General features: G+C 37.7%; 1 protein-coding gene across 5 annotated transcripts in view; it reads right to left on the reverse strand.

Annotated features, from left to right (window-relative positions):
* KLF8 (KLF transcription factor 8) overlaps positions 1-15,926 on the reverse strand; it is a 69,215-nt gene that overhangs the window by 18,543 nt on the left and 34,746 nt on the right. For 4 of the 5 annotated variants that reach the window (XM_012476109.2, XM_012476107.3, XM_012476108.2 and 1 more), the window contains 3 exons: positions 11,425-11,989; positions 7,198-7,309; positions 6,370-6,509 (listed from right to left, as the gene is read on the reverse strand). In XM_012476109.2, the coding sequence (XP_012331532.1) occupies positions 6,370-6,509; positions 7,198-7,309; positions 11,425-11,989 (817 nt within the window). Of the gene's footprint in view, positions 1-6,369; positions 6,510-7,193; positions 7,310-11,424; positions 11,990-15,926 lie in introns of those variants that run through there. The other variant, XM_021668883.2, reaches the window with a different exon arrangement.

Below are 15,926 nucleotides of genomic sequence, written 5' to 3' on the forward strand. Positions count from 1 at the left end.
TAGTACCACTGATTTAGAAACAAAACTGTTTATCTCTGCTTTCTGAATTTAGAATGTTGGAATTACCTGTTTAAATCTGTTTGGGGGATGCAGAGATTAAGTCTGTACATATGTGTGTACGTATATTCACGCACCCTCTGATTTTGGTTTTCTCATTTTTGAGTTCTTAGAAAGTATCCACATATCCCTTTTTTTTGTAGAAGTAGCTGTTGTACAGTAAAGGATAAGACTTTAAACGGTTGATTCTTTTTGTGTTTTCTACAAACCACTTTTTGAAATTTACATCATAAGCAAACTCATTTTCTAGCTTTTGGAAAGTAGATGATTATTTCAGAGGAATAAGACATGTCAAACAGCATGCTCAGTAGGATTTTAGGTAGTCAAATGCAGCTAAGAAAAAGTATTTTCAAGCCATAAGTTGCTAACTGATATGGTATGAATTAGTCAAAATATGAACCATTATGATTCAAGTTAGATTCTCTTCTACAGAGATGGATCTGAATGTTTAGTTCCAGCCAAGGTAGATTTTACTTTCAACTTTTTAATCAGTATCACTTTCTGTGCTTAACTCTTTGGTGTTAGCTTGTCTGTTTTCACTTGTCTAAAATTCTGCAGGGCTGACTAAAATTTGACATAATGGTATACATGGATTGTTAAGGGTAACTTTAAGTTGGAGATTAAAGCTTAAAGCAAGATGCCATCCCCCACTGCCCCTGACACCCACCCTCTGCCAAAAAAAAAACATGTGGTACAGATACACAATGGATAATGAGATCCTATCATTTGCAACAACAATATGGATGGAACTGGAGGTCATTATGTTAATTGAAATAAGCTAAGCACAGAATGACAAACTTCACAGGTTGTCGCTTATTTGTGGTGGCTAAAAATTAAAATCATTGAACTTATGGAGATAGAGGTAAAAGGATGGTTACCAGAGGCAGGGAAGGATGGTGGGATGTCAGTGGGTTGGGGGGCAGTGGGGATGGTTAATGGGTACAAAAAATAGAGAGAATGATTAAGATCTACTATTTGATGGTACAACATCATCATTATAGTAAAAAATCATTTAATTGTACATTTTAAATAACTAAAAGAGTGTAATTAGACTGTTTGCAGCACAAAGGATGCCCAGTGCTTGAGGGGATAGATACACACCTTTACTCTGATTTGACTACTACACATTGCATTCCTATATCAAAATATCTCATACCTCATGTGACTTATAAATACATAAACCTACTACATACCTACAGAATATGAAAATAAAAATAATTGTTCATACTGATTAGGTTGTAAAGTGATAATATTTGTGATATATTGGGTTAAAATATATATTATTAAAATTTTTAAAAGAAAAAATAAAAGAGAAAGTAAAGGAAACTCTATCAAGAAATTAAGTAGCGTTTTCTTATATAGATATTTGGGAGGGGAGACTGCTTAAGGTAGGTTTAGGGAAGATTTTTTTCTGGGCAGAAGACATTCGAATTGAGATCTAAAGGATAAGAAATGTCTTTTTTTTTTTTTTGAAAGAAAGAAAGAAAAAGAATAAAGAAGAGGAGGAAAAAGGAAGAGAAAGAGAGGGAGAGAATGGGAGTATTACTTTCTTGCCCAGGCTAGAATGCAGTTTAGTAATGGGTATTGAAAACCTCTTTTATACCAATAACTGTACTTGATGTAAACAGGAAGGAATAAGGGAAGAAAATAACAAACGAGCAGCCAACCAATATTTCATTTAAACCTATGAAATGCTATGCAATTACTGAGGAGTGATTTACTTCCAATTATGTAGTCACTTACGGAATAGGTGTGAGATGGTAATGTATGTTTTATGTACTTGAAGTGGAGAGTTCTATAAATGTTTATTAAGTTTACTTGTTCCGGGTCTGAGTTCAAGTCCTGGATGTCCTTGTTAATTTTCTGTCTGGTTGACCTATAAAATCGTTAGCTCTTCTTGTTACATTGATCCTTTTACCATTATGTAATGTCCTTCTTTGCCTCTTTTGCTCTTTGTTGCTTTAAAGTCTACTTTATCAGAGGCGAGATTTGCATCTCCTGCTGTTTATTTGTTTATTTTTACTCTCTGATTGGTTGATAAATCTTCCTCCTTCTCTTTGTTTTGAGTCTTTGTGTATCGTTGCATGTGAGATGGGTCTGGATGCAGCATAGCAATGGGTTTTGGCTTTTTATCCAATTAGAATTTATATAACTTTAATACTGGCATTTGATGCTAGCTGGCTGTTTTGCCCATTAGTTAGTGTAAATTTTTCGTTGTGTTAATGTTCTTTTCTTTTTGATATATTTTTGGAAAGGCTGATTATTGGTTGTTCCTTTATATGTATAGTGCTTCTTTCAGAAGCTCTTGTAAAGCAGGCCTGGTGGTGATGAACTCTCTAAGTACTTGTTTGTTCGCAAAGGATTTAATTTTTCCTTCGATTATAAAGCTTAGTTTGGCTGGATAGGAAATTCTGGGTTGAAAGTTCTTTTCTTTAAGGATATTAAATATTGGTCCCCATTCTTTTCTGGCTTGTAGGGTTTCTGCTGAGAGATCTGCTGTAAGTCTGATAGGTTTCCCTTTATGGGTAACCTGACCTTTCTCTCTGGCTCCCCTTAGTATTTTCTCCTTCATTTCAACCCTAATAAATCTGGCAATTATGTGCCTTGGGGTTGGTCTTCTTGAAGAATATCTTTGTGGTGTTCTCTGTATTACCTGGAGTTGAATATTACCCTGCCTTGCCAGGTTGGGAAAATTTTCCTGAATGATATCCTGAAGAGTATTTTCCAACTTGGATTCATTCTCTTCGTCACATTTAGGTACACCTATCAGACGTAAATTAGGTCTTTTCACATAGTCCCATATTTCCTGGAGACTTTGCTCATTCCTTTTCATCCTTTTTTCTCCAATCTTGTCTTCTCGTTTCATTTCACTGAGCTGGTTCTCGACTTCTGATGTCCTTTCTTCTACTTGATCAATTCGACTGTTTAAACTTGTGCATGCTTCGCGAAGTTCTCGTGTTGTGTTTTTCAGCTCCATCAATTCACTTATATTCCTCTTTAAATTGTCCATTCTCGTTAACATTTTGTCAAACCTTTTTTCAAGGTTCTTAGTTTCTTTGCATTGGGTTAGAACAAGTTCTTTTAATTCACAGAAGTTTCTTATCACCCACGTTTTGAAGCCTGCTTCTGTTATTGGAACACACTCGTAATCTATTAAGCCTTGTTCCGTTACTGATGAGGAAGTGCGATCCCCTGTAGAGGGAGAGGCATTCTGATTTTGAGTATTCTCTGCCTTTTTACGCTGATTTCTTCCTTTCATTATATATTTATCCGTCTGTTGTCTTTGTAATTACTGACTTTCTAACTAGGTCTCTGAGCAGACGTCCAACTTGTTGATTCCCAGCGCCGAAATCTGAGCAGTCCACTGCGCCGGCCAAAATAGTGGTGTTAAGATTGATGGTGCTTTTCTGCCTGGGAATATCCGGACTCTGCACCAAAAACTGGCGTGCTGAGGCACCAGCAAAACCGCCACGCCGGCCACAAGAGTTGCCCTGTCGACCCGTGGGGCTCCTCTGCTGGGAATCTCCTGGTCCGTGCGCAACAAATGTTCATCTGAAAGTGTGGCGTCCTCTCGTTCTCTGCGCTTTCACTGGGAGCTAGGAGCCTGAGCTGCTAGTGATCAGCCATCTTGGATCTCTCTCCAGGATAAGAAATGTCAAGAGATAAAACTGGTAAGAGGCAAGATCCTGCAGGGCCTTTTGGGATACTCTATTCGGATTTCATTTAGAATGTGATGGGAAGTCCTAGGAATATTTTAAGTAGAAAATGTTATATAATCTTATTTATATTTAAACAAAACAAAACAAAACAAAAGCAAACAGATGAAAATCCTCTGGCTACTGTGTGGAGAATGACCTGTAGTGAGAAAAGAAAGCCTATTACAATATGGCAGGGATGGGGGTACTTACAGAATTGCCACCTTATTCCCTAGCAACTAAGCCCATTGTAAGTCAAACAGTCAGGGCAAATTAAATATTTCCGTGAAATACCTTCAAGTAACTACTCCTATGGTCACATACCCATGGCAAAGGTATGGGTCAATTTTAAAACCTGAGTAGAATAAGAGCAATTCCGAATCTAAACAAAGTGAGGCTGGGGGCAGTGACTCCCATCTGTAATCCCAACACTCTGAGAGATCAAGGCAGGCGGATGACTTGAAGCCAGGAGTTCAAGACCAGCCTGGCCAACATGGTAAAACCCCATCTCTACTAAAAATACAAAAATTAGCTAGGCAAGGTGGCACATGCCTGTAATCCCAGCTACTCGGGTGGCTGAGACGTGAGAATAGCTTGAACCCAGGAGGTGGAAGTTGCAGTGAGCCAAGATCACCCTAGGCTTAACTCCAGCCTGGGCGACAGAGCAAAACTCTGTCTGAAAAACCAAAAATAGTGATATTCAAGTAGACATCAGTTGTCTCTATTCACCAGCCATATGGCTGTCATGATCTCTTATCAGATAAGGCATTCTCCTATAACACACAAAGCTAAGAATTGTCGATATTTTAAGACCATTTTATCCCTTCATTCAGGAAGCTTATACCACTAGGGGGAAAAACAGTACTAAAATCTGAAAAGTAAATAAAAGTAAATTGTATCTGTTATCTCTCTTTTAGAGTCAAGAGGTGATACAGGAAAGACAGCCAGACTTTTAGTATTATAAAGCAATTTCCAACCTGCCTACACTTGGGACCTTCTAGAAGGTAGCCACACAGTAGGTTACGTTGAAATTCAATCCATAAGGTTCTAGATTAAAATAGTCAAGTGGGATCACCTAGTCCAAGCCCCTCACTTTACAATTAGGAAACCTAAGTTCAAAGAGGTAGGAAAGAGGTAGGAAGACACATCAGATCCCACAGCAGCTTAATTGGAGAGTGGGAATATATACATAGAGAGAGAGTCAGCATCCAGAATATATATATATATATATATATATATATATATATATATATATGGCTATATGTATATATATATATTCAGCATCCATCTCCCATGGAAGAGAAGCAAACAAATACATCAGGAAATAAGAATAGTGTCATGGGAATGTTTGAATAATGCAGCCTGGACATCACTCACCTGTTTAGAGCCTCTAGGTACAACAACTAGGGACTCTGAGTCCTTCTACACAAATTCTAACATAGCAAATGTAACACAGCAGATGTTTACAAGAAAGGAGGGCTTCCTCCTTGTCGAAGGTGCCTAAGCCCCAATTCTGAGCTTGGAGGAGTCTCCAAAGCAAAGGGCACATACTGATAAATGGCAAGCTGCATCTGGCTTCTAGGCAGGTTTCTTTGAATTCCTGGGGTTATAAAAAATTTTTGAACTAGATGCCGACATTCAAAATCAAAGATGTTTCACATAATAATCTTGATTTTTTTTTTTTTTGCTTAACAATTAAATTTACTAATACAGTTGTCCCTCAGTATCTATTGGGGATTGATTTCAGAGCCAATCACGTTCCCAGCCCCACCCATCTGGTGGTTAATGAAATCCATAGATGCATAAGTCCCTGATATAAAATGACATAGTAATTGCATATAATCTATGCCCATTCTCTCCTATATTTTAAGTCATCTCTAGATGTACTTATGTTACCTAATACCATGTAAACGCTATGTAAGTAGTTTATTTTACTATATTTTAAAATTTGTATTATTTTTTATTGGTATTGTTATTTTGTTTTTTTAAAAATATTTTTGATCTGTGGTTGGTTGAATCCATGGATGTGGAACCCAGGAACCCACATCCATGGACGTGGATTTGAGTGGCAGCTCTCCTTCTTCAGATCAGGTATGTGCTGTCCAGTTTGGCAGGATTACTACCAGGTCTGTTTTACTTATTTATGTGTATCTTTTTTCTAATGTGAACAAAGACACATTAATGGTTACTGGATGGTACTAACCTAAAGCTCCAAAAGCCTGCTTTACTTTCACTTAGTTTAAATTGTTCTTGTGCTTTTCCATGCTTAGTAAAACCTGTGAGACCCCGGTAGTAAGGAAGGGAGTAATGCCTTAATCTTTGCGTAAGTGTTGACTTCCCAATTAGAAAGACCCACAGTGGCTCATTGGAAATGATGACTATTAAGAAGACACCAGATTTAGTTTAGTGTTTTCCCAGGCCAGTTTTATAAAATTTGCCTTAGAGTAGGGACAAGAAATAGGGGTAAAAACCATGAATGGAGACTGCGCCCACGAGTATAAATGCATAAATGCATGTCTTTGTTTCAAGACTTCATTTTCTTTCTCTCTGTCTCTCTCTCTCTCTCTCTCTCTCTGTGTGTGTGTGTGTGTGTGTGTTGGGGGTGAGATGGGCAGACCTGTATGGATTCTGCGGTGAGCTTTCAGGTGAGAGCTTTTGGTGTACACTTTGCTGCATCCTGCGAAGTCACATTGGTGAATCCGTCTTTTCTTCAAGTCAAGCGACTCCTCTCCCTGCATTTGGGCCATTGCTGATGGTCTGATTGAAGAAATAGAGATAAAGCCAAAGGGTGACTTTAAAGTGAAAGCTAACTAAATGAATTTACATTCATTGGTGCCACCTCATATCCGCTTTTAATTTATACGAATTTAATGCTAGATCCCCCCAAAAAGCAATACTTGGAATAGTAAAAATAATTCTGTCAACCAAGCCATTCTGCTCAACAGGTGCAAGTCCCTCAGTAAATGCTCAGAGATAGCATGGGAGGTGATAATGTTTCCTTCAGTGGTTGTGTTCCCAAACAGTGTGAGCATTTCACTTTAATTAAGTTTCATTCTTCTACTTCAGAAAATTTGTTTTCCATACAACAGTTGTTGCTAAACACAAGCTAACTACTTCCAATTAGCTCCAATATTGAAAGACAAAGCTGTTTTAAACTTACAGAAACAGTACACAATCACACTTTATGGAAAATTTGAAGATTTTTGAAAAGAAAAATGATGATCTACAGTTAGAACATAGCTCTACCATTACATGCATGTATATACATATGTATGCACACGAACTCATATGTATATGCATATGTATGCACACTGGAAAGGCAGGCTTCCTATATTTTTTGTCCTCAAATTCTTAATCTTGTGTCTCATCATTAGTTCCACCTATACGTATGTGCAAATGTACACACACATACTCAAAGACAGACCTGAAGACAAAAAGTACTCACTCTTGCTGTAGTCCCTGCAGACTCTGTAAGGCTGAGGATCCACTCTCAATTGCACTCTCCTCACTGTCACTTGGAATCTCCAGTGGAGACATGGAAGTGGGGTCAACTTTCACTAAAAGCAAAGCAAGGGAGCAGTGTGAGCTAAAAATGTATGTGCTTCTTTAACCATTTATTTAGGATTCCCAGTTTGTCCCACCTTAAGAAGTGGCAGCAAGATAGAAAAATAAAGAAAAAACAAAGATGAAATAAGTGTATTTGCATGGAAGGAAGAAAATACCCTTTTTTTTTTTTTTTTTTGCACAGCAGGAAACAGAAATGCCTTTAAAGAAAGAGTAATATGGAGAGTTCTGGTACCACTAGAATGAGAGTGTGTCTAGAATATGGTCTGAGTACGATTTCTCTCTCTACTATCTTCAGCTCCCAGTACAGGGTCTGCTGAAAAGTTAGTTTCAACAGTGTGTGTTGAATTGAAGTTGTTGAATAGCTCCTGCTTGTCCTAAAATCAATGTCTAGGATTAGTCCAGATGTGAGAACATCCACTTTGGCCTCTGTGCTCCTAAATAGAAATGAGTCAACGAGATGAAACATATACCTACCAACTAGTAGGTGCTTGATACAAGCTTCCTTTCCACCTATGTTGGGAGAAGCTGTCAAACATTCCTTATTATCAACTACCGATATTTCTAATTCTTAACAAATCTCAATCAGGTGGTCAACAGTTTCCTAGATCCAGTGAAATCTTCAAAATTTCTATATAGAAGAATCTTAGGGGTGGTGATAAGGTGGGGAGCAAGTATTTGGTTAAAACAGTTGTCTCTGTGCTTTGCATATCATTCACTAAAAAGGTTTAAGCATGTATCTTGAGGTATGCCTGTTTGTACATGTATGTGATATACATGTACTAGTATCCTACAATTCTGTATACATTATAAGAAAACAAACTTAGAGTGGCTATTATCAAAAAGACAAAAGACAGTAAGTGCTGGTGAGTATGTGGAGAAAAGGGAACCCTTATGCACTGTTGATGGGAATGTAAATTAGTTAGTCTTTATGGAAATAGTATGGAGGTTCCTCAAAAAATTAAAATTAGAACTACCACATGATCTGGCAATCTCCCTTCTGTGTATATATCCAAAGGAAATAAAATCATGTATCCAAAAGATATCTGCATCCCTGTTTGGTACAGCATTATTCACAATAGCCAAGATGTGGAACCAACTTAGAAGTATCTATCAACAAATGAATGAATAAAGGAAATATGAGCAATGTATACACACACACACACACACACACACACACACACACACACACACACACACAATATATAATATTATTCAGCCATAAAAAAGAACAAAATTCTGCCATTTGTGACAGCACAAATGAACCTGGAGGACATTATGTTAAGTGAAATATGCCAGGCACAGAAGGACAAATAGTGCACGATCTCACTCATATGTGGAATCTAAAAAAGTTAATCTCATGCAAGTAGGGAGTAGAATGGTAGTTATCAGAGGCTGGGGTGGCTAGTGGGGAGGGGATGGAGAGATGTTGGTCAAAGGATACATAATTATAGTTAGATAAGAGGAATACATTTCAAGAGATTATTGTATAGCAAGGTGAGTATAGTTAATGATACATTTTATTTATTAAAATTGTAAAGAGAATGACTATTAAGTGCTCTCACCACAAAAACAATAATGAGGCAATACATTTGTTGTTTACATTTAACCATTCCACAGTGTATATATACTTCAAAACATCATGTTATACATGATAAAAACATAAAATATAATCTGTCAATTTTTTAAGGGTAAGAAAATATAAATTTTGATACTTTCTTCCTGTACTCCAATTGTTCTGTGTGTGCCCCCGAAGGTTTAGACAGCCCCCCATTTTGGATACTAGTGTAGTTTGGCTGTGCTCCCACCCAAATTTCAACTTGAATTGTATCTCTCAGAATTCCCATGTGTTGTGGGAGGGACCCGGGGGAGGTAATTGAATCACGGGGGCCAGTGTTTCCCCTGCTATTCTTGTGATAGTGAGTAAGTCTCATGGGATTTGATGGGTTTATCAGGGGTTTCTGCTTTTCTTTCTTCCTCATTTTTCTCTTGCCGCCACCATGTAAGAAGGGCCTTTCTCCTGCCATGATTCTGAGGTCTCCCTGGCCATGTGGAACTGTAAGTCCAATTAAACCTCTTTTTCTTCCCAGTCTCGGTATGTCTTTATCAGTAGCATGAAAACAGACTAATACAAAGCACATTTAAAACAGACTAATAAAACAGACTAATACAGTGCACAGACTAATACAGAGTACACTGAGCACATTTAAAATTTACTCTGTTTATTTAGAGTGGGTTTGATGGACTGATGATATTACAGGGAATATTCAAAGCTCCTTCAAACCATCCCTTGATGCTACCACTGCCTTTATCTCAGCAAACTCTCACATGGGGAATTTTATTTCCGTTTTTGTTTGTTCCTTTTTTTTTTGTTTGTTTGGCTCTCCTTTCCTATATGGAACGGATATCATATCTCAAAATAAGATAATGCACACTTATTATCATAATTAATCACTAGTCAATGATAATATTTGTATTCAGAAGACCGGTGCAGAGTCTCAACAACTTGATGCTTAGTAGTATGTTGTTTTTCAGCCTCCTACATTTAGTGCAGGGCATCAAATTTCAAAGGTAGAGATTCTTTTACACTGAGCTGAAATCTGCTTCTTAGTCATTCTCACCCCTTGGCCTTTATAATTATGGAAAATATTATCATCCTGCCTTAGAGGCCACATAATTTTCTCTGATCATTCCTGATTACAAACTAAAATAGATATACCTCTGGGAGGAGAACTAGCGGATGGGGGATAGTGGTGGAAGAGAAACTTAACTGATACCTTTCTGAATTCTCAACTTCCTTTAAAAATAAAATAAAATGGAAGATTATAGCATTTGAATTCTCTCTTGGACAAATTTTAAAGTTTCCTTATTCATCAAATTATTTGTTGCAAGACAACTACTAGCACTGTGTTAAGTTCTCTGGAGAGGCACACATAAAAAAATAAGAGTATTATTCTTGAGGAATTTATAATTCAGTTGTGAATAATGCCCAGACACTTGTGATACAAGCAAATAAATATGTAAAATGGAGAGTAATAGATGCCAAATGAAGAACACATATTTCAATGACTTTTTTTGTAGGGAAGAGAAAAGGGAAAGTATTGGTAGAGACAGGAGCTAATACTGGCTAAGTATGGTAGGGACACATACATTGTTCTCAACTTTTCCACCAAAGCATTCTGAATGGCGTAAAAGAATAAACAAGTTCTCCTGAAAAGTCCCAGGGCAGATGCCTTTAGTAAGCTTAAACTATTTTTGAAGTTTGTGGTTTATCTCAACAGGTTTTTCAAATTTTGCATTTTGTACTATAAAATAATCATATTTTAAATATAAAATGCTGCCGGTCGCGGTGGCTCACACCTGTAATCCCAGCGCTTTGGGAGGCCGAGGCGGGAGGATTACCTGAGGTCAGAATTTCAAGACCACCCTGGCCAACATGGTGAAACCCTGTCTCTATTAAAAATATAAAAATTGGCTGGGTGTGGTGGCTCATGCCTGTAATCCAACACTTTGGAGGCCAAGGTGGGCAGATCACCTGAGGTCGGGAGTTCAAGACCAGCCTGACCAACATGGTGAAACCCCGTCTTAAAAAATATATATATATATACATATATATATATATATATATATATATATAAAAATTAGCCGGGCCTGGTGGCGAGTGCCTGTAATCCCAACTACTTGGGAGACTGAGGTAGGAGAATTGCTTGAGCCCAAGAGGCGGGGGTTGCAGTGAGCAAAGATTGCGCCATTGCACTCCAGCCTGGGTGAAAGAGTGAGACTCTGTTTCAAAAAAAGAAACAAAAAACACATATATATGTGTATATATATATTGCTTTAAATTATTTAATATCAAATGATATGGAAGTTCCAGGAAGTTGTATGTCGCTGATAGATATGCATACGTGTTTGAGAAGCATGGTCTATTCAAGAGTCATTGCACATTCTTAAGTACTGAAAAGGCATGATAAAAACAGTACATATGAAAAATTACTCTTGAAGCAGCATGCAAGAATAATTGGAGGAGGTGAAAAGAGACAGGAGACAGGATGACCCAAAAAGGGAATAGATGCAGGAAGGCCAGGAAAGGGGCAATATTGTTACTCACCTGATCCAGCATTTTTACCATCTCCTCCAATGAGTGGGACTGTAATGGCTGCAGGGCCCCCATCTGCAGGCAAAGTAGTATACACCATGGGCAGAGACTGCACTACCACTGGGATGGTCTTCAGGCCACCCATCTTATTTGGCAGACTGACTGAGGGGATGGTGTGAATGACATGTAAGATCTGCTGACCACCAGAGCTCTGAGGGGAGGTCAGGACAGAGCCTGGGGTCAGAACAGCAGGAATGTTTGCCACAGCGCTCATGTCAGATGTTGACGTGGACACCACAAGGGTCTGGGGAGCAGAGTGTGGCTTGGGAGGACATATTGGAGCTTGTAGCATGCTAGCAGGCTGGAGAGGAGCCTTGGGCTTGTGAAAAGAGAGGTCAACTGGTTCCACTTGGGGCAGGCTGAAATCACTAGCCAAAAGTTCTTCTGGGGGCTCAATCTTGATGTCATTAAACAGTGCTTGATTATCCATCGGGTTGGCATCCAAGAGTGGTGGAGAAGTCATATTACTTCTGTCTTCTATCTCAGGGGGATCTCTGTTCCGAACAGACCCAGTGCCCTTAAAAAAATAAACAAATGAGGGATGCATAAGCCTGTGTTAGTATCCTGAAGAGACATGGAAACAATGAAAAAAAGAAATCTCTATTCATTTCTCATAGAAGGAATACATGGTGCTGAGAGAAATGAGGCAGGAGTAAACTAAAGAGAAAAAAGGAAGGGAAACTTTACTGAGTACCAGTAAGTACCAGGTATTGTATCAGGCAATTGTTTAAAATTATTTCATTTAACCTTTACAATAATCTTACAAAATTAATTAAAGACTTTCTGAGTATCCGCTATAAGCTCAGTGACAGCACACATGAATTATAGTACAGCCAATAAGTACATACTAACATACTAAATACAATGATAGAATAATGTGAATAGTTTATAAATCATACCATAATAAAGGATGTAACAGGCATGTAAGCAAGGCATTTTAGAAAAAGAAAAGAGTCATTTTCTATGACTCATTCTGTCTAGACAGGGAGGCTTCAAGAAGGAAGTGATATTTCAGATGAGTCATAGAAAATTAATAGGAATTCTCTAGGCAGATAAGAGATAAGAAAGATATTCCTGTCTATAATAGAGACATAACAACAGACAACATAATTAGAGAATAAGGATGCAATAAAGTTAGTTGTATTACATGCAAGACTGAACTGTGCAACTTTTTAATTCTGGGATTTGAAAAAAAACTAACAAATGATCACTTTATATGTAATATATGAAATAAGGCCTCAACCTAATTAAAAGCTAAGAATTCCATGAATTCAAAGGTCAAGGGTTTAATGAACTGTGTAGGCCACTGCCAAGCAATACTCTGGATCTTGAAGATGACCTTGGAGATGGTGGTACCACTTTAGCCAGTAAACATAACAAGCCTCCATTATCTATTAGCATTATATTTGAAGTATGGGGTTTTAAATTATGAAAAATGCTAAGGAATGCATCCTTTATATAAAATATAACCAGCTTTAGTTTTGTATATTTGGAAAATGAGGAAAGGTAGAGTTCAATGAAAGTGTGAGTGATAGAAGATAATTGTTTGGAGGAGAGGAGTAACAAGGACAGTTATTTCTGTGAGATTTAACTAGCTTCTCAATGAAGATTGATTGAAAGAAGAATAAGACTAGATTCAAAGAAATCCAAAAGAAAGCAAGTGGAAAAATCTCGGTGAGACATGTAAAAATATTTGAGTATTGACATTATTTAGGAATTATTGTTAATTTTAAGGTGTAATCATTATATTATGCTTATGATTTTTTAAAATTTAGGTGAGAGATAATAAGTGTCTGAATTCAGAGAGTAACGAGTGGCAGGGGAGGCAGTGTCTTCTTGCTCTGATTTTGTTTAAAAAATCCTCAGAGGGCTGCAGTGAGCTATGATCACACCATTGCACTCGAGTATGGGTGACAGAGCAAGACCCTATGTCAAAAAAACACTACAGCAACGCTCAGAGCAGCGGGGAATGAGTAAAGGCACCAAAAAACCCATCCCTGCTTTATCTCCAGAATTTAGCCAGACTGCCATCTGCTTTTCCCTTCTTTTATGCTACAACCCTCTTGGTATCTTGACTTGAAAATCCCCATTCCAACTCAGCCCTTGTTTGTGGTCCAAACATTGCTTCAATCTGCTCCTCCAGGACATGATTTCTGTGATTTGTCTAAATGTTTCACCTATTGCTAATGTAATCCATCCCTCATCGGTGGATTCAACCCATCCAGATAAGGGGGGAGAGTAGAATCCTGTTGACAGGGAGAGAAAGTTGTCAAGATTGGCTCTGCTGAACATAAAACTCCCCTGTTCTCAGAATCCCCCAAATCATCTTAAGCTCTTATTTTTCCTACATTTCCTACATGTCTCTTCACTTCAGTAGCTCCACTCCCAGATTAAAAAGATAGAACCCAAGGACAACAATGTATCTCTTTCCATAGTCTCTCTACCATTGCTGTCAACAACAGGGAAAAACAAAGTTACAACAGAAAGCATAAGAAGAGGTTCAGTGTAGGCTGGGGGCAGTGGCTCACATTTGTAATCCTAGCACTTTGGAAGGCCAAGGCATGGTAAAACCTGGCCAACGTGGTAAAACCTTGTCTCTAATAAAAAAGTAAAAATTAGCTAGGCATGTTAGCATGCACCTATGGTCCTAGTTACTCAGGAGGCTGAGGCAGAGAATTGCTTGAGCCTGGGAGGCAGAGGTTGCAGTGACCCGAGATTGTGCCACTGCACTACAGCCTGGGTAACAGAGTGAGACTCTGTCTAAAAAAAAAAAAAAAATGATGTTCAGTGTAATATCATTTTCTGTAAGAATACAGTTGTGGGTACAGGTGTATAAATAAACACAACCTGCTAATGAAATTAAGAAAGCACTTAGCTAAATTTTAGAGACTTTTTGGACTCTAAGCTTTAGGCCCATAAACCTGAAAATGAGGCTTTGAATCCTAACCATAAAATAAACAATACTTTGGCAACTTTTACTCTCTTTTGCCAAAGAAAGGCCATTTAGGTGAGCTGAGTGCTGCCTACAACAATGTTACTAGCTCAAGGCCTTGTGTTTAGCTGATACTTGATCTGCAGGTGTGCATTTTTTTGAAAAACATTATTTAGGAACATCTAAAATGGAAACTGACTGATGCAAGTCTAGAAAATTAAGAACTGATAGTCTATTCTTATTGCCTTAATGAGACACTGTGTTACAGGGTCCTGCACCAACAGGCTATCATGAGCTGTCCTTTTATAGACTAAATCTATTTTGTGGTTTGCCAATTCTTAACCAAAGTGGTTTGTCAATTCTTAATCAAACCCTGTCTGCAGCAGGACTTCAGTCATTACTTCTCTCCTGCCATCATAGGGTTTGAGAGAAATGTTGGAAGGCCGGTTGTTTCAGTTTTAGTATCTAAATAGTAACTTCCTCAAAGCATATCACCACATATTTTCTTCTGTACATATCACTTCCAAGTATGCCTCTTATGCCTAAGTGAATCCATCTTGTGGCAAGTATTTTCTAGGTGTAAATATTGTCTTCTGAATGCAAGCTTTCTCAAGAAAACAGACTGTACTCAAAAGCAGGTCCCAAGGTTGACCTTTCCGTTCCTTCCTTTGTGGCTTAAAGACAAGCATTCCACATCTACACACTATTAGGGTAAAAAAGATTTGTTTGTGTGCACTGAGGATTCTTTTTTCAACATGATCAAACTAATTTTAATAAAAATATTGCTATACAGCATTACTAACTTCTTCCATATTTTGAATATAACCCTCCCTGCAGTTAAAAAAAGACACAACACACTACTTGCTTTACCTTATCTTTCTAGATAGCATATTATGCTTGGAAATTCTGAAGAAGACCTTCAAGTCTCGACTGAGTGAGTTTTTGGTCCTAGAATTTTGGTGATTTTAAGATTTCTCACTAAGATGACTTGGGATGGCTACCTATTTCATGATTCATTGAATATGATTACTTCAGCTTTAAAAACTCATCTGAGGATTGTTCTGCCATCAAATTTTTCTTTTAAAGTCATCTTTCTTCATCTTTAGCATGGTGTGATGGCTTCAGTTTTTAAGTATTCTCTAGTCAATCATTACTGCTCTCCAAAGAAAGAGAATAGCTACTTTCCCCATTTGCTATTTTAAGACTTTAGCTTGAATTCCAGGATTTCTGAATCTATGAAGATGGTTGTGCATGAAAGAAAATAAGGAAATTTAGGAGTAGTTTGAAGACAAGCTTTAATTTCCACAGTGCTACTCCTCAAATGCCCAGAATCCATATCAGGTTTCCTTAAGCCAATCTGAATTGACAAAAAACATAAAAAGAGTTATTTATTCATGTATTACTAAAGATGAGAGGCTCTCAGTTCTTAGGAAACATGCCTCTCAATTCTAGAAATAAATTCTGAGAAAAGTTGGTCAATTTCACGAATATTTAAGCATTTGATTAAGATAGGTAGAGAAAC

The sequence above is a fragment of the Aotus nancymaae genome, unplaced genomic scaffold (genome assembly GCF_030222135.1).
Source record: "Aotus nancymaae isolate 86718 unplaced genomic scaffold, 86718_ANA_hifiasm-v0.15.2.pri h1tg000058l, whole genome shotgun sequence".
NCBI classification, from domain to species: domain Eukaryota; kingdom Metazoa; phylum Chordata; class Mammalia; order Primates; family Aotidae; genus Aotus; species Aotus nancymaae.